We start from the raw sequence: 25,758 nt of genomic DNA, 5'->3' as shown, positions 1-25,758 counted from the left end.
GAATGGGCATGCTAGGGCCTCCAGCCACTGCAAACAAACTTCAGATGCATGCTCTACCTTGTATATCTTGCTTAAGTGGGTATTGGGAAATTGAACCTGTGTCCTTGGGCTTTCCAGGCAAGCATCTTAACCACTAAGCCATTAGTCCAGCCCACACCTGTCTTATTGGAAGAGTTTTATAAAAACATTCTAGAGAGCTGGGTGTGGTGGCTCACGCCTTTAATCTCAGCACTTGGGAGACTGGGGTAGGAGGATTGCCATGAGTTTGAGGCCACCACCCTGAGACTACATAGTGAATTCTAGGTCAACCTGAGTTAGAGCAAGACCCTGTCTCGGAAAAACAAAACAAAGCAAAAATCATTCTAGAGTATTTAGGAAGCAGAGGCAGGAGGATCATTGTGAATTCGAGGCCACCTTGAGAATGCATAGTGAATTTCAGATCAGCCTGAGCTGATCCTACCTCGGAAAAACAAACAAAAAATAAAAGGAAGGAAGAAACAAGAGAATATTTAAAAAACAACAGGGTGCTGGAGAGATGGTAAGCGCTTGCCTGTGAAGTCTAAGGACCCCGGTTCAGGGCTCCATTCCCCAGGACCCACGTTAGCCAGATGCACAAGGGGGCGCATGTGCCTGGAGTTCATTTGCAATGGCTGGAAGCCCTGCCCATTCTCATTCTCTCTCTCTCTCTCTCTTTCTCTGCCTCTTTTTGTCTCTGTCACTCTCAAATAAGTAGAAATTAAAATTAAAATTAGGGCTGGAGAGATGGCTTAGCGGTTAAGCGCTTGCCTGTGAAGCCTAAGGACCCCGGTTCGAGGCTCGGTTCCCCAGGTCCCACGTTAGCCAGATGCACAAGGGGGCGGACGCATCTGGAGTTCGTTTGCAGAGGCTGGAAGCTCTGGCGCGCCCATTCTCTCTCTCTCCCTCTATCTGTCTTTCTCTCTGTGTCTCTCACTCTCAAATAAATTAATAAAAAATTAAAAAATTAAAATTAAAAAAAAAAAACGACATTAGAGTCCCCTCATATCCTAACTCTCCCTTTCAGTGGTGGGTTCTGGGTGATCAAACCTGGGTCATTTGGCTTTGCAGGCACGCACCTTAACTGCTAAGCCCTCTCTAGCTCTCAAGGCAATTTTGTAAGTCCATACATTAATGTGTCAAACTTTACTTGATTGTGTCTGATTGTGTTTTGGAAAATCCAGGAAGTAAACATGTACTTAAGTCATCATTGCAAAGTGCAGTGAAATTGTAAGCACACTGCTGGAACACATCCCCCCCCCATTTTTTCTTGTTTTTTATTTATTTGAGAGAGAGAAAAAAAAAAAGAGAGAGAGAGAGAGAGGCAGATAGAATAGGATCCCAGGGCTATCTCCCCAGCCCTAGAGCATATCTTGATGTCACTAGGATCACTTTTTTTTTTTGTTTTGTTTTTTGTTTTTCGAGGTAGGGTCTCACTTTAGCTCAGGCTGACCTGGAATTCTCTATGTAGTCTCAGGGTGGCCTCGAACTCACGGTGATCCTCCTTCCTCTGCCTCCCGAGTGCTGAGATTAAAGGCGTGTGCCACCACACCCAGCATTATGATCACTATTTAGTAGCCTCAGAGAGGATGAGTTACCAGTCAGCCTTTTAGCTCTTACTTGTCAAATAGAACCAGTTTTCTTGCAGGACAAAATGACTCCTTATGGCCTCCAAACAAGCTCACCAAATGTGCTCTACTATTGTTAAGTACCCATGCTGAAGGTAGAGTTTTTGTTGTTCTTTGTTTGTTTGTTTTTGTTTTACCAGGTAGGGTCTCACTGCAGCTGACCTGGAATTCACTATGTAGTCTCAGAGTGGCCTTGAACTCATGGCAATACTCCTACCTTGTGCTGGGATTAAAGGCGTGTGCCACCACTTCCGGCATGGCTTGTTGTTTTTTAAATGTTTTTATTTATTTACTTGCAAGGAGAAAGAGAAGAGAGAGAGATGGAGAGAATGGGCATGTCAGGGCTTCTAACAATGCAGACAGACTCCAGATGTATGCACCACTTTGTACATCTGGCTTTACGTAGGTACTGAGGTATCGAACTCTGGTCACTAGACTTTGCAGACAAGTCCCTTAACTGATGAGCCATCCTCTAACCCGAGTTTTTTTTTTTTCCCCTTTGGTATTTCGAGGTAGGGTCTCACACTAGCCCAGGCTGACCTGGAATTTATTATATAGTCTCAGGGTGGCCTTGAACTCATGGTGATCCTCCTACCTCAGCTTCTCCAGTGTTGGGATTATAATTTTAAAAATATCTTTTTATTTATTTTCAAGTGTGGGAGAGAGAGAATGTGCATGCCAGGGCTTCTTACCACTGCAAATGAACTCCAGATGCATATGCCACTTCACATCTGGCTTTACATGGACATTGGAATCAAGCCTTGATCATCAGACTTTGCCAGGAAGCATCCTTAACCACTGAATCATCTCTCCAGCCCCTGGCTTTTAATCCAGCTATGTTTTTTATTTATTTATTTTTTGGTTTTTCAAGGTAGGGTTTCACTCTATTTCAGGTTGGCCTGGAATTCTCAGGGTGGCCTTGAACTCACAGTGATCCTTCTACCTCAACCTCCCAAGTGCTGAGATAAAAGGCATGTGCCACTATGCCCGACCTCCAGCTATGTTTGATATTAATGGTTTTCCTACTATCCACATGCATCTTTTTTTTTTAAATTATTTATTTATTTATTTGAGAGCGACAGACACAGAGAGAAAGACAGATAGAGGGAGAGAGAGAGAATGGGCGCGCCAGGGCTTCCAGCCACTGCAAATGAACTCCAGACTCATGCGCCCCCTTGTGCATCTGGCCAACGTGGGACCTGGGGAACCGAGCCTCGAACCAGGGTCCTTAGGCTTCACAGGCAAGCGCTTAACTGCTAAGCCATCTCTCCAGCCCCACATGCATCTTTTATAGATTAAATTTTACTTGTGGACAGTAATGGCTAATCCTACTACTGGATTGTCTTCCCTTCTTTTAGTATCTTAGATGAATTTGGCGCACACTAATGTGTTATGTGAACAGGGATGCTGTGTGTAAGTTTCTCTGCTACTCTTAGATGATTTATGAAAATTATATTAGTGTAATTTATAAAAATGCCAGAAATCTGAGCTTTGTGTCCTCTAGACTATGCGGCTTCCCTATCTCTACATCAGTGGACACTGTAGTGTCACCTCGGTCAGTCATCTCAAGACACCTGGCAGCAGACTTCTGTGGGGAAAATAGGGGTGCAATCAGGATTTAGGATAATAGGCATGGGATTTGAGTGTGACAGAAATGTTCTGGATTAGACAGTGGTGATGATTACAAATTGTGATAAATCACTGAAAGCCACAAATATGCTGAATGGGTATGTTGTATGAATTTTATCTCAAATTTTTAAAAGTTAAAGAAAAATGAGCTCATTTTGAAGTCCTTAGTACTCTAGGGGGCCTTTTGAGCATGTGGCCTGCTGCCAAGCTCATCAGCCTTGGTTTCACATGGCAAAGCTTGTGAGGAACCAGGTCCTGACTTCTCTCTTCCCAGCCTTCCCAGTGGCTGCCCCTTGCATGTGCACACCAGGAAATTGTCTCATGTTGTGAGTCTGTAATGTGCCTTGAGCTACACAGTACGTGCGCACAGCAAGCTTGAGAAGCCTCACTGTTGATTGCTGTACTTTTGACATTTTACGTGTAGAGCCACTTGAAGGAACAAGGATATTTTCTTCAGTACCTTTATAAAATGAATTGGGTTTATTGCTTATGGTGAGAAAGTTATTGTCCAGTCAAATGAGCCAACTCTCCAGCCCTTGGTTTTGTTTTTTCGTTTTTTAATTTTTAAAATTTTTATTTGTTTATTTGAGAGAGAAAGAGGTATATATAGAGAGAACGGGCATGGCAGGGCCTCCAGCCACTGCAAATGAAATCCAGATGCATGTGCCACCTTGTGCATCTGGCTTACATGGGTTCTGGGAAATAGAACTGGGGTCTTTTGGCTTTGTAGGCTAACGCCTTAACCGCTAAGCCATCTTCTCTAGCCCTGTTTTGTTTTTTCTTTTCAGTTTTTCGAGGCAGGGTCTCGCTGTAGCCCAGTCTGAACTGGAATTCACTATGTTGTCTCAGAATAGCCTCAAACTCAAGATAATCCTCTATCTCTGCTTCCTTCCTGAATGTCGGATTAAAGGCATGTGCTGCCACACCTGGCCTTTCCTTTTTTTTTAATTAATGATTTTTTTTGAGGTAGGGTCTCACTCTAGCACAGACTGACACACACGTGCCACCTTGTGCATCTGGTTTCTGGGGAATGGAACCTGGATTCTTTTTTTTTTTTTTTAATTTAAATATTTTTTTCTTTATTTTTATTTTTTCACTTTTTTCTCAATTTTTATTAACATTTTCCATGATTATAAAAAATATGCCATGGTAATAGCCTTCCTCCCCCCCCCCTTAAATTTTTTTTTTTAAATTTTTATTAACATTTTCCATGATTATAAAATATATCCCATGGTAATTCCCTCCCTCCCCACCCCCACACTTTCCCATTTGAAATTCCATTCTCCATCAGATTACCTCCCCATTACAATCATTGTAATTACATATATACAATATCAACCTATTAAGTATCCTCCCCTCTTCCTTTCTCTACCCTTTATGTCTCCTTTTTAAATTACTGGCCTCTGCTACTAAGTATTTTCATTCTCACGCAGAAGCCCAGTCATCTGTAGCTAGGATCCACATATGAGAGAGAACATGTGGCGCTTGGCTTTCTGGGTCTGGGTTACCTCACTTAGTATAATACTTTCCAGGTCCATCCATTTCTCTGCAAATTTCATAACTTCATTTTTCTTTACCGCTGAGTAGAACTCCATTGTATAAATGTGCCACATCTTCATTATCCACTCATCTGTTGAGGGACATCTAGGCTGGTTCCATTTCCCAGCTATTATAAATTGAGCAGCAATAAACATGGTTGAGCACGTACTTCTAAGGAAATGTGATGAGTCTTTTGGATATATGCCTAGGAGTGCTATAGCTGGGTCAAATGGTAGATCAATCTCTAGCTGTTTTAGGAACCTCCACACTGTTTTCCACAATGGCTAGACCAGATTGCATTCCCACCAGCAGTGCAGAAGGGTTCCTTTTTTTCCACATCCCCGCCAACATTTATGATCATTTGTTTTCATGATGGTGGCCAATCTGACAGGAGTGAGATGGAATCTCAAGGTAGTTTTAATCTGCATTTCCCTGATGACTAGTGACGTAGAACATTTTTTTTAGATGCTTATATGCTATTCGTATTTCTTCCTTTGAGAACTCTCTATTTAGCTCCATAGCCCATTTTTTGATTGGCTTGTTTGATTCCTTATTATTTAACTTTTTGAGTTCTTTGTATATCCTAGATATTAATCCTTTATCAGATATATAGCTGGCGAAGATTTTTTCCCATTCTGTAGGTTGCCTCTTTGCTTTTTTCACTGTGTCCTTTGCGGTGCAAAAACTTTGTAATTTCATTAGGTCCCAGTGGTTAATCTGTGGTTTTATTGCCTGAGCAATTGGGGTTGTATTCAGAAAGTCTTTGCCAAGACCAATATGTTGAAGGGTTTCCCCTACTTTTTCCTCTAGCACTTTCAGAGTTTCCGGTCTGATATTAAGGTCTTTAATCCATTTGGACTTAATTCTTGTGCATGGCGAGAGAGAAGAATCTTATTTTCATCCTTCTGCAGATATATATCCAGTTTTCCCAACACCATTTGCTGAAGAGGCTGTCTTTTCTCCAATGAATATTTTTGGCATTTTTATCGAATATCAGGTGGCTATAGCTACTTGGGTTTACATCTGGATCCTCTATTCTGTGGAACCTGGATCCTTAGGCTTCGCAGGCAAGCACTTTAAACACTAAGCTACCCTAATGTTTTCTTTCTGCACCCTAAATATTTTTATTTATTCATAAGTGGAGAGAAGAGAAACAGACAGAATGGGTGAGGCAGGGCCTCCAGCTACTACAAACAAATTCCAGATGCATGCGCTACTTTGTGCATCTAGCTTTTTGTGGGTACTGGAGGAATCAAGCCCTGGTCATTTCTCCATTCCCCCCCCCTTTTTTTTTAAGAGGTAAGGTTTCACTTTAGTCCAGGCTGACCTGGAATTCACTATTAGGGTGGCTTCAAACTCATGGTGATCCTCCTACCTCTGCCTCCTGAGTGCTGGGATTAAAGGTATGCACCACCACGCCCGGCTCTTTCTCTCTGTCAGACTTCCTGGGTCTTCTTTTCATTTTTTTTTTTTTTAAAGCAGGTCTCATTCTAGGTCAGGCTGACCTGGAACTCACTGTAACCCAGGTTGGAGAATCACAGAGATTCTCCTACCTCAGCCTCCCAAGTGCTAGGATTATAGGCATGAGCCACCATGCCCAGCAGCAGTTCTAGGTGTCCTAAGACAAGGAAGCAACTACGGAAGGAAGAAAGTAGCAACATGGTTGTAGGTCTTGTCACATGCCAGCATTGGTCCCTTCACTTTTCTCATTAGTTCCCCAGCCAGGACAGCTCACAGCTGGTGACTTGCTCCAGTCAGCACCTGGAAAAGTGGGCTCGAGGCTGGAGAGATGGCTCAGCAGTTAAGGCGCTTGTCTGCAAAGTCTAAGGACCCGAGTTTGATTCCCCAGTACCCATATAAAGCCAGTTGCATAAGGTAGTATATGGGTCTGGAGTCCATTTGAAACAGCTGGAGGTCCTGGTGAACCCATTCTCTCTCCCTCTCTCTGCCTCTCTGCCAGGCATAGTGGTGCACTCAGAAGGCAGAGGTAAGAGGAGCATGGTGAATTCGAGGCCAGCCTGAGACTACATGGTGAATTCCAGGTCAGCCTGGCCTAGAGGAGACCCTAACCTGAAAAATCAAAAACAAAAAACAATGGGGGGGGGAGAGGCTAGAATAATTTAAGGTGCAGCAAATGGTTCTGCACCTTACAATGCTGACTTGTTTATTCCTATAGCACTGGACCTGACTTTCACTGTGTTCACCCTGAAATCTCACTGTCCTTACTCTCTGGCTACAGGCCAGGTGTGGGATCAAAGGCTGCCTAATAGGTTCCTAATCAGAAGGTCACTGGACACTACTTCATATGCCTGAATAGCACTCCCTGAACATGGCTTCCCTGTCAGAGAGTGTTCCAAATTGGGATCACTTCAGATGGATTGGATGCCAAATTTCTATAGCACTGTATCAAACTAACCCAAATATTTATCTACTTTCAATTTTAGACCTGTTTGTTTTCTAATAGCAATTTTATTTTATTTTTTGCTATTTTATATTTATTTATTTATTTGACAGAGAAAGAGGGAGAGACAGAGAATGGGCATGCCAGGGCCTCCAGCCACTGCAGTCGAACTCCAGACACATGCATCTCCTTGTGCATCTGGCTAACACAGGTCCTGGGGAATCGAACTTAGGTCCTTTGGCCTTGTAGGCAAATGCCTTAACCTCCAAGCCATCCCTTCAACCCAGCAATTTTATTTTTAACTTCTATTGCAGATATTGTTATAAAGTTGTGTGATATCTGGGTCCTAGTTGGTTAGAAACTGTGAATGCACTAGAACTACTAATAGTCTGCTAGCCTTTTTTTTTTTTTTTTTTTTGGTTTTTCAAGGTAGGATCTCACTAGCTCAGGCTGACCTGGAATTCACTCTGCATTCTCAGGGTGGCCTCGAACTCAGTGATCCTCCTACCTCTGCCTCCCAAGTGCTGGGATTAAAGGTGTGCACCACCATGCCCGGCTGTCTGCTAGCTTTTTAATGTGGGTTTTTGAGGTAGGGTATTGCTCTAGCCCAAGCTGACCTGGAATTCACTTTGTTGTCTCAGAGTGGCCTTGAACTCACAGTGATCTTCCTACCTCCCTCTACTTCCCAAGTGCTGGGATTAAAGGCATGTGCCACCATACCCGGCTCACGGCTGCTAGCTTTTTAAAATTAGGATAGAGTTTGTAGATTGTGAAAAATACATGCATACCTGGATAAATAACTTATAATTCAAATTCACTGCTACCATGTCTCTATAGGATTTTCCTTCATGTTTAAAAGTATTGACATAGTGGGACATGCCTGTAATCCCAGCCATTAAAAGGCTGAGGCAGTGGCTGGAGAGATGGCTTAGTGTTTAAGGCACATGCCTGCAAAACCCAAGGACCCAGGTTTGCTTTTCCCAGTACCCACATAAAACCATATGCACAAGGTGGTGCATGTGTCTGAAGTTTGTTTGTAGTGGCTAGCGGCCCTGGCACGGCCGTGCCATCCTTCACCCCCCCCCCCCCGCCTATTTTCTCCTTGCTTTCTCTCAATAAATAAATAAAATATTTTAAGTATTTATATATTTAAAAATATTATTTATTTATTTTTTGAGAGACAGAGAGAGAGAGAAATAATGGGTGTGCCAAGGCCTCCAGCCACTGCAAATGAACTCCACATCACCTTGTGCATCTGGTTTATGTGGGTCCTGGGGAACTGAACCAAGGTCCTTTGGCTCTGCAGGCAAGTGCCTTAACCGCTAGCCATTTCCCCAGCCCTTATTTATTTACTTTTATTTCAGAGGGGCGGGCAGATTAGAGGGATTGTGTGCATCAGGGCATTCAGCTGCTGCAAACAAATTCCAGACACATGTGCCACCTTGTGCATCTGGCTTATGTGGTACTAGGGAATTGAACCTGGGTCCTTTGGTTTTACAGGCAAGCACTTTAACTGCTAAGCCATCTTTCCAGCCCAAATAAAGTATTTTGAAAAAAGAAAAGGTTGAGGCAGGATGATTACAAGTTCCAGGCCAGTGTGGGCTACAAAGTATGTTCCTATTTAAAAAAAAAAGTATACTAAATAAAAATACACAAGGTAGCACCTGGCTGAAGGCCCTGGTACATCCATTTTCTTTCCTTCTAATCTTATTATAGTGGGGTGAAAGTGACCTTTTTGTTACCTTTTTGCTTGGGTTTGGCCCCTTCTCACATTAGGATCTTTTCTGCAATCCAGCCCTAGCTCTGGTTCATAGCCCTCTCCCTGTGATGAGTGACTTCACATGGTAGACTTTGGATCTCTCAGCTAAACCGCTGCTGAAGACTACAACTGGCCACCACTGCAGACAGTTGACTGCTGAGAGCCCTTGTGGCCTGTGGTTTCTGTATTTCAGGCTGACTTGGGATCTGTCTGTTGGGGTGCATCCAAAAGCCAAGGTCCTTTCTTAGCCTGAGCTTCTCGTAGTGTCCCAGAAGAACTGCCTCCCAGAGCAGGGCCCTCAGTATTTGGTGGCCAACTTCTTGCTAAGAAGCAAGGAGCTTTGCTCACTGCTCCTGGCCTGCCTCACACAGATTTTCTCTCTGCAGGTACCTGAAGGAGTTCCGCACAGAGCAGTGCCCACTCTTCGTGCAGCACAAATGCACACAGCATCGGCCCTATACCTGTTTCCACTGGCACTTTGTGAACCAGCGGCGGCGGCGTTCCATCCGTCGTCGGGACGGCACCTTCAACTACAGTCCTGACGTCTACTGCACCAAGTACGACGAGGCTACAGGCCTGTGTCCAGAGGGCGATGAGTGAGTGTCCAGCCTGCCCCCAGAGGAGGCCCAGATCTCCTTGGCTAGATGCCTTCAGAATAGGAAGCCAGTTTTGTGGCTGCTTGTGGGGAGGGCTGGCTGCCACCTAGTTCACCTGCCTGTGGGTTCAAGCTTGTACTACCCCTTCCCCAGCTTAATTTAAGTCCAAAATCCCTTTCGCTTTCCTTTTTCTGCTGTGAAACTCAAAATGGGCCTTTCTTTCACTACACCTAAGGGACTACATCAGAACAAGACTGGCTCCCTGGGTCCTCTTTCTTGTCCTGCTAGAGATCACAGGGACTCTCCCAGCTCTGTCACCATTTGCTGCACGACTCTAGTTCCACCAAGGTGGCAGTGTAGAAAGACAGAGCCTCACTACTTTCCCTGTTTGCTGACTTTAAGTATCTTTCCACATCCTCTTTAGAGAAACAGGATCCAAAATCAGTGACAAACCTGGGATGTCCCTGAGAGGGAACATTCGTTTACTTCAGCCTTGCAGAAAGGTGGCAGGAGGCACCACCGGGGTTCTGTACAACATGCTCAACTTTTCTTGCACTGACTCACCTGTTGCCCCCACCTCCACCCACCTGTTAGAGCACACAAGATATGTGCCCACATTTCAGGGGATTGGTTGCTTCCCTGGGGAAGCCTTTGTAGCCCGTCTGGGGATTCTAGGCTCTTCAGGCACCAACACTCAAGTTCAGAGCCATTCTGGCAGAGCTCATCATTGTCTTCCTCACTCCACCTTCACTAACAGCCTTTCAACAGTTGAGGGTAGCCCAGGCCATAAGAGAAGTAGTGTGATCTCTGCTGCTGTGTTCCAGGTGCCCATTCCTGCACAGGACCACAGGGGACACTGAGCGCAGGTATCACCTTCGTTACTACAAAACTGGAATCTGCATCCACGAGACTGACTCGAAAGGCAACTGCACCAAAAACGGCCTGCACTGTGCTTTTGCCCACGGGCCTCATGACCTCCGCTCCCCTGTTTACGACATCAGGTGGGCTGGTGCTGGGCTGGGCTCCAAGGAAGGGGCCTGGCAGCTGCTGCTGCTGACCCCCAAAAAGGGGACGGCAGTCTTTTCCATTTTCTCCTGCCCTTACCCAATCCTTTCTGTCCTTTCCTCTTCTCCTAGGGAGCTCCAGGCCATGGAGGCCTTGCAAAATGGCCAGACCACAGTAGAGGGCAGCATCGAAGGCCAGTCAGCTGGGGCTGCGAGCCATGCCATGATAGAAAAAATCCTAAGTGAGGAACCTCGGTGGCAAGGTACAGATGACCATAGGCTGTCCTCTCCCTTCTCCTGCCCGTAGCTGCCTAAAGATTTGGCTCACAACCACCCACTGCCTTCTGTAGCCAAAGCCACCACTTCCTTTGGGAGTTACCTAGCCTCATCCCATCTTAAACCCATCATTCAGATACACTTGTAGGGGACTTCTCCCAGATAAACTGCATTCCCAAGATCCCTCTGGGCTTATCCATGTTTTCCTGTCCTCATGGGGTGTCCTGACCTTGTGAGCTATGAGTATAAGCTTTGGCCTCCTTAGTGTGCCGATAGCACATGAATAGGTGGATTTGCTCATGTCTTGCATGGGAACCTCAGCTCTGGGACCTTTCTCAGAAGCTCCTCCTTGCCTTCTACTCTATTCCTGCCATTCCTGGGGTACACCAGTCCACTCCCTGACCCCTGCCCTCTGGCCCCCTGTGCAGAGACCGCTTATGTGCTGGGCAACTATAAGACGGAGCCGTGCAAGAAGCCCCCGCGGCTGTGCCGCCAGGGCTATGCCTGTCCCTACTACCACAACAGCAAGGACCGGCGGCGGAGCCCCCGGAAGCACAAATACAGGTCCTTTGGCCCCAGGAGGCCAGCTGTGGGTGGGAGGAGTGGCAGGGAAGGGATCATAACTGAGGCTGCTTCCACTGTGGCTCTTGGGGAAGAGGGGAGGCCAGCCCTGGAGACTGCAGGTCCAGTTATAATGGGAGGGACTAGGAAGGATGACCGAATGGTGGGAGCCTTGCCCAGCTCTTGCATGAGGCCCAACCATTTTTTATTCTGCAGGGTGTGTGCTGGCACAATAGTGTGGGAAGTGTGGTGTGGCTGTGGCCTGACTCCTAAGGTGGCATGGGCTCAGTGCCTGGCTGAGGGGAGTAAAAGTGTGTCTTTGGTAATACAATCAGCTGGGCCAGAGGAACAGCCCAGTTTCTAACCCTATCTGACCTTCACCATTTCTTTGCCTGTACCTGTGAGACAGGGAGGCCAGAGTGGGGCCCTGTTCGGGGATCCAGATGGTACATTACAAGTTACAATCTTACCCTCTCTTGCTTCTCTCTGACCCTGTCGTTGGACCAGGTCATCTCCCTGTCCAAACGTCAAACATGGGGATGAATGGGGAGATCCAGGCAAGTGTGAGAATGGAGACGCCTGCCAGTATTGCCACACCCGCACAGAGCAGCAGTTCCACCCAGAGGTAGGCCGTGAGAGAGGGAGCTAGGAACTTTGAGGAGCCATGCCTGGCCTAATGCATTCCCTTTGAGAAGCTAGGAGGCAGCAAGGAGGATGTGGGCCGGGGTTGGCGCCTTCTTGGAAGAGGGATGCATAGGAAGCTCCTGGAGGAATGTGCACCTCGGTGTGCAGCTTCTGTTGTTCTGAGCCCCCTCCCCCACAGCTCTCTGCTTTAGTTTGTTGCCCACTCCACCCATTTAAGACGTGGACAAAGCCCGGTTACTTGGCCATTCTAAGCTATGTGCCACTCATGGTGCTCATCCTCCTGTGACACTAGGATTAAAAAAATAAGGAAGCCCTTTCCAGCTATCCTGTTCCAGGTCAGAGCTTCTAAAGAACAGCAAACTGTAGTGCAGCTTCCAGCCCATCCCCAGGACCTGCACACCTTGTGTAGTGTATAAAGAGGCACATGTACCTGCCCCTGGTTCTTTGGAATCCAGGATGCCCTGAGAAAAATGGTCTCATGTGGCCACAGACATCAGAGTGGAACCAGTACAGATTCTAACCACATGTTCCCTGGCAGGGGTGTTTTGAGCTAGTTGTGATCTTGGCTCATTTAATGCCCAGGAAGTTTTCCCAGAGGTACAACCCCAATCCAAACCATGAAAACCAATCTGTTCATGATGGCTGGTGGTACCTGTGACCCCAGACGGAAAGTGTTGGGGTGGGTTGCCTCAGGAGTTAGTAGGTTAGTAGGGAGAATCTGGGTATGGTGGGGCATACCCATAATCCTAGCACTTGAAAGGATGAGACAGGAGGACCATGAGTTTAAGATGGGCTTGGGCTACATCTAGACTCTGTTTCAAAAAAAGCAGTTGGGTGCCAGCTTATTATTCCAACACTTAGGAGACAGAGTCAGAAAGATCACAGGAAGTTTAAGGCCAGCCTGTTTTACGTAGCAAGTTTTAGGCTAGCCAGGGATACAATGAAACAAGACCCTCCCTTCTTTCCTTCCTTCCTCCCTCCCTCCTTCCTTCTCCCTTCCTTCTTTCTTTCTTTTTGGAAAAACCAAACCAAAAAATAAAGAAAGGAAACAAAGAAAAGGGGAGCTTGGAGATGGTTCAGCAGCTAAAGCCCTTGCTTATAAAATTGTTGGCCTAAGTTCAGTTCCCAAGCCTCCCTCATAGAGTTAGGTGCACAAAGTGTCATGTGTGTCTCGAGTTCATTTACAGTGGCAAGTAACCCTGGATCTTCTATACTCTCACCCCTTGCTTACAAATAAATAATTTTTTTTTTAAAGAGTGGGCAATGTAAGAGCCAAAGGAAGGGTAGGACTCCTTACAATGTGCTCTCCCCAGACACAAAATGGCCTGGATGTCCATGACCTCACAGTGCCTGACACTGCTTACACAAGACCATCATAATAGGAGAAAAAGATCATGACATCAAAATAAAAGAGAGACTGATTGAGATGGGGCGGGGATATGATGGAGAATGGAGTTTCAAAGGGCCAAGTGGGGGGGAGGTTATTACCATGGGATATTTTTTATAATCATGGAAGCTGTTAACAAAAAATAATTTTTTTGGAAGGAAAAAAAGTGGGTCATGGTGGCACACACCTTTAACCCTAGCACTTGGGAGACTGAGGTAGGAGGATCGCTTTGAGTTTGAGGCCAGCCTAAGACTTCATAGTTTATAGTGAATTCCAGGTCAGCCTGGGCTAGAGTGAGGGGAAAAAAAAAGCAAGGTTGATGGGGAGAGACTTAAGGGAGTGGAAGGGTAGAAATGAAAGGGACTCTAGGCTGGTCCACCTTGCTGAAGGAAGGGCGTCTGTCAGCTGCTGTCACTGAGACTGACGAGGCTGTGCTCTGCTCTGCCCCTTCCAGATCTACAAATCCACCAAATGCAACGACATGCAGCAGTCGGGCAGCTGTCCACGAGGACCTTTCTGCGCCTTTGCCCACATAGAACGTATGCTGTTCCCCGAGGCAATGCCCTTTCTTCCTTCCTCCCCCATCCCTCTGCTGAGGCTCAGGCAGGGGAATGGTTCCTGGCAGCACCTCATGCATAGGAGTACTTTTCAGGCAACAGTAAGCTTGGTCCCCACTAGAATTCATTTTCCCTCTGGAACTGGTCTCAAAGCCCTGGAGTATCCAAGGCCATGGGAGAGACTGCAGGGACTGTTTTGGCTGGGTGCTACTCATAGTCCCAGGAGAGATGAGCATTGTGCCTCAAAAGACAACTGGTCAGGTCTCGTCAGCCACCGGGTCACCTGTGACAGACATCAGGAGTGGAACATGTACTTCCTCCCTATTGAGCCTGGTCAGGCTTATAGAGCAGAGCTATCTAATCAGATAAAAGGTGGGTGCTGAGCTGGGCATGGCAGTGCACGCCTTTAATCCCAGCACTTGGGAGGCACAGGCAGGAGGATTGCCATGAGTTCAAGGCTGCCCTGAAACTACAGAGTGAATTCTAGGTCAGCCTAGACTAGAGCAGGAGTACCTTGGGGGGGGGGGTAGATGCCATATGTCACTGAAGTTTTTGGGAACATTTAACTTTTTTGTTGTTGTTGTTTTTCAAGGTAGGGTCTTGCTCTAGCCCAGGCTGACCTGGAATTCACTCTGTTGTCTCAGGGTGGCCTCAAACTCATGGCGATCCTCCTGCCTCTGCCTCCCAAGTGCTGGGATTAAAGATGTGCACCACCACGCCGGGCTAACCCCAGCATTTAGGAAGCAGAAGTAGGAAGATGGCCGTGAGTTCGAGGCTAGCCTGAGACTATAGAGTGAATTCCAGGTCAACCTGGGCTACAGTGAGACCCTACCTAAAAAATAAAAAAAATTAAAAAAAAAGAAAAACAAGAAACAAAACAAAACAAATCAAAAAGTTTCAAGGGCAGGCCAGGCATGGTGGTGCACACCTTTAATCCCAGCATTCGGGAGGCAGAGGTGTAAGAGGATTGCCATGAGTTTGAGGCCACCCTGAGACTCATGTGATTTTCAGGTCAGCCTGAGCTAGAGTGAGCCCCTCCCTGGGGGGGGGGGGGAAATCAAGGGCCTGGGGATATGGCTCAGTCAGTAAAGTGCTTGCTGTATTAGGAGTTCATATCTCCAGCATCCACATAAATGCTGGGTGGGCATGGTGACTGCCAAAAATCCCAGCCTAAGAGAGTTAGCTGGCTAGCTAGACTAGCTGAATTGGTGAGGTCTGGGTTCAAGTGAGACCTTACCTCAGTAAAATAAAGAGGAGAGCAAGCAAGGAAGACCTTGATGTCAACCTCTGGCTTCCACGTGTGCACACGTGTCTGCATACCACATAGTCATCACCTATACACACCAGAAAGTCATTTATTTTTTGGACTATGTTACAGACCTGATAGGTATTTTAACACCTATAGCATATTTCATTTCACATCAGCTTATTTCAAGTGCTTGGTACCCCAGGTGGCTTTGCTGCTGGGTGAAACAGTGCAGGTCCAGACTCTAGGCCACCTCCAGTCACAGCTGGTGCTGGGGGTTGACACCTGTTTCAGGTTACTGCTCTTTTTAAGTGCAGCCCTGTCTCTGAGATTGGAGAAGAGCCAGCACAGAGCTCTGGAAGGGAAAAGCATATGAGAGGCCCAGAGTAGTCCTTAGCTGTGGCACTCAGGCTACCCAACAGAGTAGCACAGAAAAGTGACCAGTAGTTAGGGCTGTGGAGTCATAGTAAGTCAAGTTGAAATCCCAGCTCTTCTGGCCCTGTCTTTGTTATCTTGGTAGATGTAGCCTGACTCAGTTTCCTTACAAATAAAGACCATGATATTCCCTCTATTTCACAGTCACTGTGGAGATTGGCAGTTAATGCAAAATGCTGGCACATTGTAAGTGTAGAGGATACAGTGTCAGTGGAAATGATAACTAATGGGATAATTCCCACTGGGGCAGGGATGTGTGTGGTCTCTTTAGAGGTACTCAGGAGCATTTTTGGAGCGATGAAGCAGGCTTGAGAGTCTGTTGGTCCCTGTCCCTCTTGCAGAGCCATCTTTGAGTGACGATGTGCAGCCTTCTTCAGCTGTGCCCAGCCCCACCCAGCCAGGCCCTGTCTTACACACGCCATCTGCTGCCGGAGACTCAGTGCCTGTGAGCCCCTGCAGCCCGCATGCCCCTGACCTCAGCGCTGTACGTGTCTGCCCTGGGGAGAGGGTGGGCACCCTGCTTGCCCAGGAGCCAGTTCCTGCTTCTGTGCCCCAGGCGCCTGAGGCCTTCTCAGCCTGTACTTGGGGAGGAGGCCCTAGTGTTAGTCCTGGGGTAAAGGGGTTCTGCCTTTTCTGTCTCAGGGTTCTCTGCCAGAGTGGAGGTGGGGTGCATCTTCAGAGCCTGTGTTGCTCAGCCTGGGTAGAGCTAGGATAAGCCTTCTATCACTTCCTCCCTATCAAATCCCTCATAGACTCAGGGGCCCCTAAGTGCTGGTTTCTGCCCAAGTCCACAGCTTATGATGTCTTCCTTTGTGGGTTGGGGGTGGCCATGGTCCTGCCTGCACTGTGCATATCACCCAACCCCACCTGTCCTCTGCAGCTCCTCTGTAGAAACAGCAGCCTGGGAAGCCCATCACACCTCTGTGGCTCCCCACCAGGCCCTGGAAGGAAGGCCTCAAACCTGGAGGGCCTTGTCTTCCCTGGGGAGTCCAGCCTTGCCCCTGGCAGCTATAAGAAAGCTCCTGGTTTTGAGAGGGAAGACCAGGTGGGAGCTGAGTACCTGAAAAATTTCAAGTGCCAGGTAAGGGATGCACGAATGAATAGAGGGTACTTAGAGCCACTTAGAAGCTTTGTCTTCTCTACATGGGGTGAGAGTAGCTTGGAGGAGAAGCCCAGATCAGCTGTGGGGGGGGAGGGTACTGGGAGGTAGAACTGACTGTCCTCTCAGCTTCTTCAGAACTGAGCAGAGTGGTTGATTTCACCCCATTTCCAAGCTGATGAAAGGGTCTCAAGACGCTACATACCTTTCCAGGGCCGGTCATTAGGAGTAGGATGCCTTTATTCCACTTCACTGTGCTGTCCTCATGAAGTGACAGGGCCTTGGGGAGCAGGACATGGAAAGATTTTTTTTTTTTCCTTTTTGACGTAGGGTCTCATTCTAGCCCAGGCTGACCTGGAACTCATTCTGTGGTCCCAGGCTGGCTTTGAATTCACAGTGATCCTCCTGCCTTTCCCTCCTGAGTACTGGGATTAAAGGTGTGTGCCACTATTCCCGGCTTTTTATTTATTTAAGAGAGTGAGTGGGTGTGCCAACGCCTCCTGCCACTGCAGAAAAAAATTCCAGATGCACGTGCCACTTTGTATTCTGGCTTTATATGGGTAGTGGGGAATTGAACCCAAGCCATCAGGCCTGGCAAGCAAGTGCCTTTAATCACTGAGCCATCTCTCCATCCCCAGCGGAGGGTCTAACAGCTGGGAACATTCTAACAGCTGGGAACAAACCTGGGCTTTTCTGAGAGTTAAGAGTCACCTGGGAGGAAAGGAGCAGAAGCAACTTGCTTAGGGTAGGAAGGAAGGGATGTGGGAGGTGGAAGGGTGTGTGGGGACAAGAGTTGCATGGCAAGGAACAGGTGACTGTCATCCTCTGCCCTCTCTACCTGCAGCCTCAGTGGTACATGACAAGGTCAGGTGGTTACTAGAAGCAGAGCTGCCCATCACTACCTTCACCTCCTCCCCTGATTTTTCTCTCTCAGGCTAAACTAAAGTCCCACTCACTAGAGCCCAGGAGTCAAGAGCAGCCTTTACTTCAACCCAAACAGGTACAGTTTCCAGTTTCCAGCCCTCTTCGTCCCTTCCTCCTGGCACCAGTGTGGACAGGACAGGACAGGCCCAGAGCTCCAACCAGCTGGGGGTAGGGCATCAGTTTCCCCACAAGGTCGGGCAGGACTAAGGTAGGCCCTAGCCTCAAATCCAGAGGGTGGGGGAGTCCGGGCCTGTAGCCCCTCCCCTTCTAGACTCACCACCCATCAGAGGGAGCATATCAGTGCCAGATGCCATCCTTGCTCCCTCTACTGGGAGCCTGCAGCCTATGAGTTTACACTACTATACCTCTAGCCACTCAGCAAGGTGGCCCACCTGGGCTTGGCACAGCTAGTCCAGACCTGGAAGGTGCCATTTTCTTTGCTCCACCTGTCCTGTCCTAGCCTGTGCCTCAACCTGTGCAGGCGGGCATCCCATTGGCTCTCCTCATTCTCATTGCAGGACATGCTGGGCATCCTCCCTGTAGGCAGTCCCCTGACCTCAAGCATCTCTTCTAGCATCACCTCCAGCCTGGCAGCCACCCCTCCCAGCCCTGCAGGCACCAGCAGCGCCCCTGGCATGAATGCAAACGCCCTGCCCTTCTACCCCACCAGCGACACGGTAGAGTCGGTCATAGGTAACTAGGCGGGGCCAGCACTGGGCCTGGAGTCAGAGAGACAGTGTGTCTGAAGTGAGACTCACATAAGCACATCAGACACTTTAGACATCTGGCTTGGGGCAGTCAGGGAGGATACTCTGGCCTGTGTACCAAAGGGAAAATGAGCTTAAATTGCAGTGCTAAGACAAGTCCTTGCTGCAAATGTGTCATCCTGGTTCATTCACCTAGGCATCCTTGATCACCCATGCCACTGTCCTCAGTTAAGAAATAAGTGCTGCTAGTCTGGGTATGGCTCAGTGGTTGAGTACATGCTTAGCATGAATAAGTCCCAGGGTTCAGTCAATCCCTAGCACCAAAAAGGAAAGCAATGCCCCTTTCCTTCATCATTTATGGGTCCACTTTATATCAAGTCCCCTGGCAGGCACTGAGGAAGTAGGTGATGTCATACTATTTCTGCCCTCTAGGAGGGAAGCTTGATTACTCCCTCCTAAGTGTACCTACTGTGTACTGCCCACAAAGGGCCCAGAGACCTCCGCTTCAGTGAGCTCAGGATGGGACTCATGGCATGGAATATAAGGAGCCCAGACACCTCTATCATGGAGTCTGTAATCTTAAATTAGACCAATTTTGTTTGCTTTCCCCCTCCCCCCCAAGGTAGGGTCTTGTTTTAGCCCAGGCTGACCTGGAACTCTTTCTGTGGTCCCAGGCTGGCCTTAAAGTCATAGCAATCCCACCTCTGCCTCTGAAATGTTGGCATTAAACACATGTACTACCATGCCTGGCTTTAAAAAAAAAGTCCATACACACACACACACACACACACACACATATTTGTTTGTTTGTTTATTTATTTATTTATTTATTTTGAGAGAAAAAGAGGGAGATAGAATGGGCACGCCAGGGCCTCCAGCCACTGTACACAAGCTCCAGGCACTTGTGCCACCTTTTTCATCTGGCTTACATGGGTATTGAGGAATCAGACCTGGGTCCTTAGGCTTCACTAAGCCATCTCTAAAGCCCCCCCCCCCTTTTATTGTTGTTGTTTGTTTTTGAGAGGAGATCTGTGCTAAGTAGCCCAGGCTTACCTCAAACTTAGTTTTCCTGCCTGAGCCTCTGGACACTGGGATTACAAATATGTGGTCTTAGCTGGTCTTGCTTACTCGTAGAAGTATCAAGGATGGCTTTAGGGAAAAAAAAAAAAAAAAGACATACTTGGGACTGGGAAGATGGCTCAGTGGTTAAAGGCACTTGTTTGCAAAGCCTGCTAGCCTGGGTTCACTTCCCCAGGACCCACATAAAGCCAGATGCACAAAATGGCTCATGCATCTGGAGTTCATTTACAGTGGTAAGATGCCCTGGTGTGCACATTATCTTTCTCTCTACTTGCAAATAATAAAAGTATTAAAACAAAAAAAGAGTAAATACTTGGGCTGAACTTAGCAGGTGGTGTTGGGGCTACTATGGACAGGGGAGAGCTGAGCAGAGGTGTGGCAGGGGCAGGAGATGAGGTGGTCAAGATCAGGAAGGCCTAGAGCCAGGGCGTTGGAGGCCCACACCCTAATCTCTGTCCTTAGAGTCTGCCTTGGATGACCTGGACCTGAATGAATTTGGGGTGGCTGCCCTGGAGAAGACTTTTGATAACAGCACAGTGCCCCACCCCAGCAGCATCACAATCGGTACTAGGCAGTGGGGACAGGGTGGCTTGGAGGGTGCCTCAGCGTTCTGCCTATACCCACATAGCTTGCTGGCCCTCAACAGCCTCTGGATTCTCTTACAGGTGGTAGTTTACTGCAGAGCTCTGCACCTGTGAACATCCCAGGCTCCTTGGGCAGCTCGGCCTCCTTCCACTCCACCTCTCCATCACCTCCTGTCAGCCTTTCCTCACATTTCCTGCAACAGCCCCAAGGCCACCTGAGCCAGTCAGAAAATACATTTTTGGGGACCTCAGCATCACATGGATCTTTGGGTAAGAGGGGAACTAGAGAAGGACTTTGTGGCTTTGGTTGTTCTGTCCCTGGTACATCACTCCAGCAATGGACAGAACACAGGCTTCTGGCCAGGGGGCTTCACCCATAGCTGCATGACCAAGGACAAGTGAAGCCATCAGCTAAGTCTCTGTCTTTACTTCCTGTGCTGTGGCATGGGTGCAGTGGTTGTGAGGATTGAAAGGAGTGCAGTGACAGGCCAGTATCTGGAGAAGCAGTGGTCTCAGTCTGCAGGGCCAAGGCCTAGCTGAAGTGCAGTTTGGCCCGATCATAATGAGTGTGGCTCAGTTAGCCTAGCATCTACCGGGCCCTGAGGTTGGCCCCCAGAAACACACACACACACACACACTTTTGTCATACTGAGTGTGGCTTAGTGTAACCAAGCGTGTGCTAGGTCCTGGGGTTGATTCCCAGCAAAACACAACACACACACACACACACACACACACACACACAGAGTTTTGTCCAGCAGCTGGTCACACTGACCAAGGTCGCAGGAGACCAAGGGAGCAGCAGACCCACCTAGTCCCTGGTTTTCCTTCCTGGCAGGCAGTCATCAGGGACCCAGATCTAGTCCAGGAAGTTGTTTGCCCAGCATTAGAACAGAGGTGACTGGGACTTAGGACTCTCTAGAGTCAGTGATGAGAAACACAGCATAGAGACCCACAAACTTGCCTACCACAGTCAGGAGCCCAGCAGGCTCCTGGGATGGAGCTGTGGAAATGTTCCCTGAGGTGATAGATATATAGCATTCAGCACAGCCCCCTGCACAGTACCTCTCATGAGAACTCCCACCCATCCCACTCCCTATCCCCCAACAGCTATTCAGAGACCACTCCTGTGGTGGTAGAGCCTTCAGTTAGAGGGAAGAGCTAAGAGCCTTTGAAGTTCTTCCCTCATCTGACACTGCTCCCCAACTTGGAGGAGACTTCCATGGTGGGGTTATGTCTGCTTATCTGCTAATGCTACATCTTTCTGACTCCCATCTTCTAGAGGCATCTTGACATAGCACTGCCACCCAGCCCTACATCCTCTTCCCAGGTGATGGTCAGTCACAGCCATATAGATGCAAGTGCCTCCTAATAGCTCCTGCCACGTTGCTGGAGGCAGAGGTGCAGACACTGGGATCCCACTGGAGAGGCATAGGGATCTAACCTTCACAGAATACTCTCTGCAGAGCCAGCTATTGTGCAAGAAAGCAAACAACATCTGCTTGACGAAGGCAGAGGTGCAAGTAGGCAGAGTCTGCTGTCATGCCAATTTTGTGCTGTGGTCTGGAGGTCCCTCCTGGCAGAAGGGCTCAGGCAGTGCATACTTTCTGGATTAGTAGCAAGAGAACAAGGAAGAGTCACTAGAGTAGTTCGTGTGGGTAGAAGGAAGTCAGAGATAGATGTGAGAACCCCATGAAGAGAGCAGGACATGGTTTTAATATGCATTTGTTGACTAGGAAGGTGGGCAGCTTAGTGTACTTGGATGAGCAGGCCTTTGGAGCCACATGGTCTGGCTTTACTGTCCTACTCCACACTCACGTGGTTCCTTTTCTTTTTTTTTTTGGGTGTGTGTGTGTGTTATACATTCATGTATGCATGTGTGGATGCATGTGGAGGTCAGAAGTCAACATCATGTGTCCTCGATCACTCTCCACATTATTCTTTTTTTATTTTATTTTATTTATTTGCAAGCACAGAGAGAGAGAGAGAGAAAAGAGAGGCAGACAGACAGAGAATGGGCATGCCAGGGCCTCTAGCCACTGCAAATGAACCTCATATGCATGTGCCCCTTGTGCATTTGGCTTACATGGGTCCTGGGGAATTGAACCTGGGTCCTTTGGCTTTGCAGGCAACTGCTAAACAACCATCTCTCCATCCCTCCACATTGTTCTTTTTTTTTTTTTTTTTTTCGAGGTAGGGTTTCACACAAGCTCAAGCTGACCTGGAATTCACTATGTAGTCTCAGGCTGGCCTCGAACTCACAGCAATCCTCCTACCTCTGCCTCCCAAGTCCTGAGACTAAAGGCATGCACCACTATGCCTGGCTTGGGAACTTCATTTTTAAAAAGTAATTTATTTATTTGAGAGAGAGGGCACTCCAGGGCCTCTAGCAAATGAGCTCCAGTCTCATGCACCACCTTGTGCAGCTGGCTTATATGGGTACTAGGGATGAAACCTGGGTCCTTAGGATTTGCAGGCAAGCACCTTAACCACTAAGCCATCTCACCAGTCTGGGAACTTCATTTTATTTATTTTGCTTGTATTTATTTATTCATGAGAGTGAAAGGGGAGGGAGAAGGAGAGAATGGGCACTCCAGGGCCTCTAGCTGCTGCAAATGAATTCCACCACCTTGTGCACCTGGCTTACATGGGTCCTGGGGAATTGAACCATGGTCCTTTGGCTTTGCAGGCAAGTGCTTTAACCGCTAAGCCATTTCTCTAGCCCTGGGAACTTCATTTTATAGATGAGGACTGACAGCTTAGTTAAGTTGTAGACACATTAAAGTTCAGGTCTGACCCAGGTAGGGTCATCACACCATGCTCCCCCTCATACATATACCCGGTGTTCAGTTAGTCTCTAGAAACTTAGGCAGGGCTGGCCAGGGTCTGGGCCGCAGCTGATGTTCCTCCCCTCCCTGGGGCAGGTCTGAACGGGATGAACAGCAGCATCTGGGAGCATTTTGCCTCTGGAAGCTTCTCCCCAGGCACTTCCCCTGCCTTCCTATCAGGGCCAGGGGCTGCCGAGCTGGCCCGGCTTCGCCAAGAGCTAGATGAAGCCAACGGCACCATCAAGCAGTGGGAGGAGTCCTGGAAGCAGGCCAAGCAGGTACTGGGCCCCATGCCCACCTGCCATCCCCAGTGCCTGGTGGCATCCCGCCCAAGCCCATCCTACACAGAGTGGGCATGGGGGTGGGGGGACTAGGAGCCTAAAGAACAGAGCAGAAACTTTTGTTTACCCTCCCCCCATGGGAATGGAGGACTGGTCTTGCCAGTCAGGTTGTTGGGTGGCTGGCACTGCAGGCCTGGGACTCCCTATGGAGTTGTTTCTAAAGTCTGGCCACAGGACCTCCTGGCCTCTCCCTGGAAACATGGACACTCTAGGGCTAAAGAGTTGCAGGTTCTGAAACAGGCCCTCCGTCCAGCCATTTGCCAGTTGCCCTGTGGGTTCTGTTCAGGATGTGAGCCCTGCCTGATGCCCTAGCCATGCTAGGCCTTGCCCCCTTCCCTGCCCACAGAGGAAGGGTCTCCTGAGGTTCTGAAACCTCTCTCCTTGCAGGCAGCGGCAGCCTCCTCCCTGTCCCCTCCCCAGACAGCAGGCCCAGCTTCCTAGCAGGCCCCACAGCCAGAGTAGCCCACCCAGGCTCCTGGAGATGCTCTCTGGGGGGGCAGGGGGGCAGGGGCAGAGGCCATCGTGATGAGGCGCTGCGTGTTGGGCCCACAGGCTTGTGATGCCTGGAAGAAGGAGGCAGAGGAGGCTGGTGAGCGGGCCAGTGCAGCAGGCGCCGAGTGTGAGCTGGCCCGGGAGCAGCGGGACGCGCTGGAGGCCCAGGTGAAGAAGCTGCAGGAGGAAGTGGAACGGCTGCACACACGGCCTGACCCCCACACCTTGCCGGCTGCCCCCGACCTGGAGGCACTCTCACTTTCTACCCTTTACTCCCTTCAGAAGCAGCTACGAGCCCACCTGGAGCAAGTGGACCAGGTCAGCCTGGGAGATCAGGGAGCATGGGGTGGGCACGCACAGGGCCCTCAGCCAGCTCTTAGACTTTCCTGAAAGCCTCCTTCCAGCACTGGAAGGGGGTGAGGAAAGAATGCCCAGATGTGGAGCAAGAAAGCCGGGACTGGCAAGGTGGCAGTGCCTACTCCCACACTCCTGACTTAAACTTCAGTAACATCCTCTGCAGCTCTCTCCTCCAGCAGACCTTCCAAAGTGCTGCAAGCCCCAAGGCTGCCTGTCTGCATGCCCAGGGTCCCTGTGTTAGCTTGACCCAGTGGAAACAACAGTGTTTCATTCATGGGCCTTCAGCAGCCAGTCTCTCTTTAGCATGCCCCCTCCTTTGTATTTGTTGGGAACATAGGATGATGAGAGGCATTAATCTCTGTGCCAACGGTAGCCCTGAAGGCTGGGGCTGCCCCCAGCTGGTTCCCCAGGTGGCGGCTGTAGCCAAGTTACTCTCACTTGCCATTGGGATTCTGTGAGCACACTGTTGAGCTGTGTGCCTCAGTTTCCTCCCCCAGGGGGGCTGAAGTAGCATCAAGGGAACTTCTTGCTCCACTCAAGGCCAGGTTGAGGGCAGAGACCATGCTGGTGACCACAATGTCACTTTCCCTGCAGGCCGTGTTCCACATGCAGTCGGTGAAATGCCTTAAGTGTCAGGAGCAGACCAGGGCGGTACTACCATGCCAACATGCCGTGCTGTGCGAGCTCTGTGCTGAGGGCAGTGAGTGCCCTGTCTGCCAGCCCAGCCTGGCTCATGCCCTCCAGTCATGACGCTGCAGGCCTGGCCTGGCTGGGCCCAGATCTTCTTACCTAGGACTTTTTAAAGTATTATATATATATATATATATGTATGTATGTATGTATGTATATGTATATGTATATGATTATGTACATGTATACATTTCTGTGTGTGTGCAGGTGTGCGTGGTGCCAGCGTATGCACAGTGTCTGTGTGTATATCTGTATATAGATATAGACACACACTTTAAAACAGACTTACCAAGCACTTTTTAAAAGAAAAGACTTATTTTGTGGTTCTCCCTGCCCGCTCCCTGCCTTTCCTGCTCAGAAACAAAGTCCCCTCTTTTCCCACTTGCCTTTTGGCAGAGAATATGTTTTTTGTCTCTTTTTTTTAATGTAGGAACTAACTATTTTTAACTTCTCCCTGGGGCCTGAGCAGGGAAGGGTGGGAGGCTGGGAGGGGCTAAGGGGAGGGGAAGTTGGGAGGGCAGGCCCTGCTCACCCTGCCTCCTCTGGCCAGGGCCCCTGTCACAGTATGGACTCAGGTTCCCAGTCTCCAGCTGTGAGGGCCTCTGGGAGGCCTGAGGGTGTGCTGGGGATCTAAGTGAGCCTAGCTCCTAGCTTTACCAAGTGTGTATTTATCCCTGGCGACAGCCACAGGGGCTGGCAGGCCAAAGCTGCAGGGCCAGCCTATTCTCATAATTGGGCCCTTGATGCTCTCAAGGGGCAAGGCCCAGTTCTGTCCCTCAGGTTCTTAAAACCAGAGGTTCCCACAGTTTGGAGTCCCCAGAACACCTGGCCCATAGTCAACCTTCCAGGCTGGCACTGCCCTCAGCTGGCACTGCCCCATCACTCTGGCATGCGGCTGCTGAGCCGTCCACCCCTCCCTATGGCAGCTAGCAGGGCAATTGTTGGGGAGGAGTGCAGCCTGAGGACCAAGGGGCACAT

General features: G+C 48.9%; 1 protein-coding gene across 4 annotated transcripts in view; it reads left to right on the top strand.

Moving 5' to 3' along the window:
* The window catches only part of Unk (unk zinc finger), a 33,298-nt gene extending 8,026 nt beyond the window's left edge, over positions 1-25,272 (top strand). Inside the window, exons 2-17 of one of the 4 annotated variants that reach the window (XM_045159176.1) lie at positions 9,358-9,567; positions 10,392-10,568; positions 10,704-10,834; positions 11,276-11,411; positions 11,916-12,033; positions 13,895-13,979; positions 16,020-16,162; positions 16,559-16,759; positions 17,712-17,777; positions 18,220-18,394; positions 19,951-20,052; positions 20,154-20,342; positions 22,997-23,178; positions 23,794-23,901; positions 24,016-24,051; positions 24,685-25,272. In XM_045159176.1, the coding sequence (XP_045015111.1) occupies positions 9,358-9,567; positions 10,392-10,568; positions 10,704-10,834; positions 11,276-11,411; positions 11,916-12,033; positions 13,895-13,979; positions 16,020-16,162; positions 16,559-16,759; positions 17,712-17,777; positions 18,220-18,394; positions 19,951-20,052; positions 20,154-20,342; positions 22,997-23,178; positions 23,794-23,901; positions 24,016-24,051; positions 24,685-24,840 (2,215 nt within the window). In that variant the 3' untranslated portion in view covers positions 24,841-25,272. The other 3 variants (XM_012948144.2, XM_004655192.2, XM_045159177.1) reach the window with 3 other exon arrangements.
* Positions 25,273-25,758: the final 486 nt, after the last annotated feature.

This window comes from Jaculus jaculus, chromosome 9 (genome assembly GCF_020740685.1).
Source record: "Jaculus jaculus isolate mJacJac1 chromosome 9, mJacJac1.mat.Y.cur, whole genome shotgun sequence".
NCBI lineage: Eukaryota > Metazoa > Chordata > Mammalia > Rodentia > Dipodidae > Jaculus > Jaculus jaculus.
Note: the sequence above shows the minus strand (reverse complement) of the source record. Positions and strands in the feature narration are given on the sequence as shown.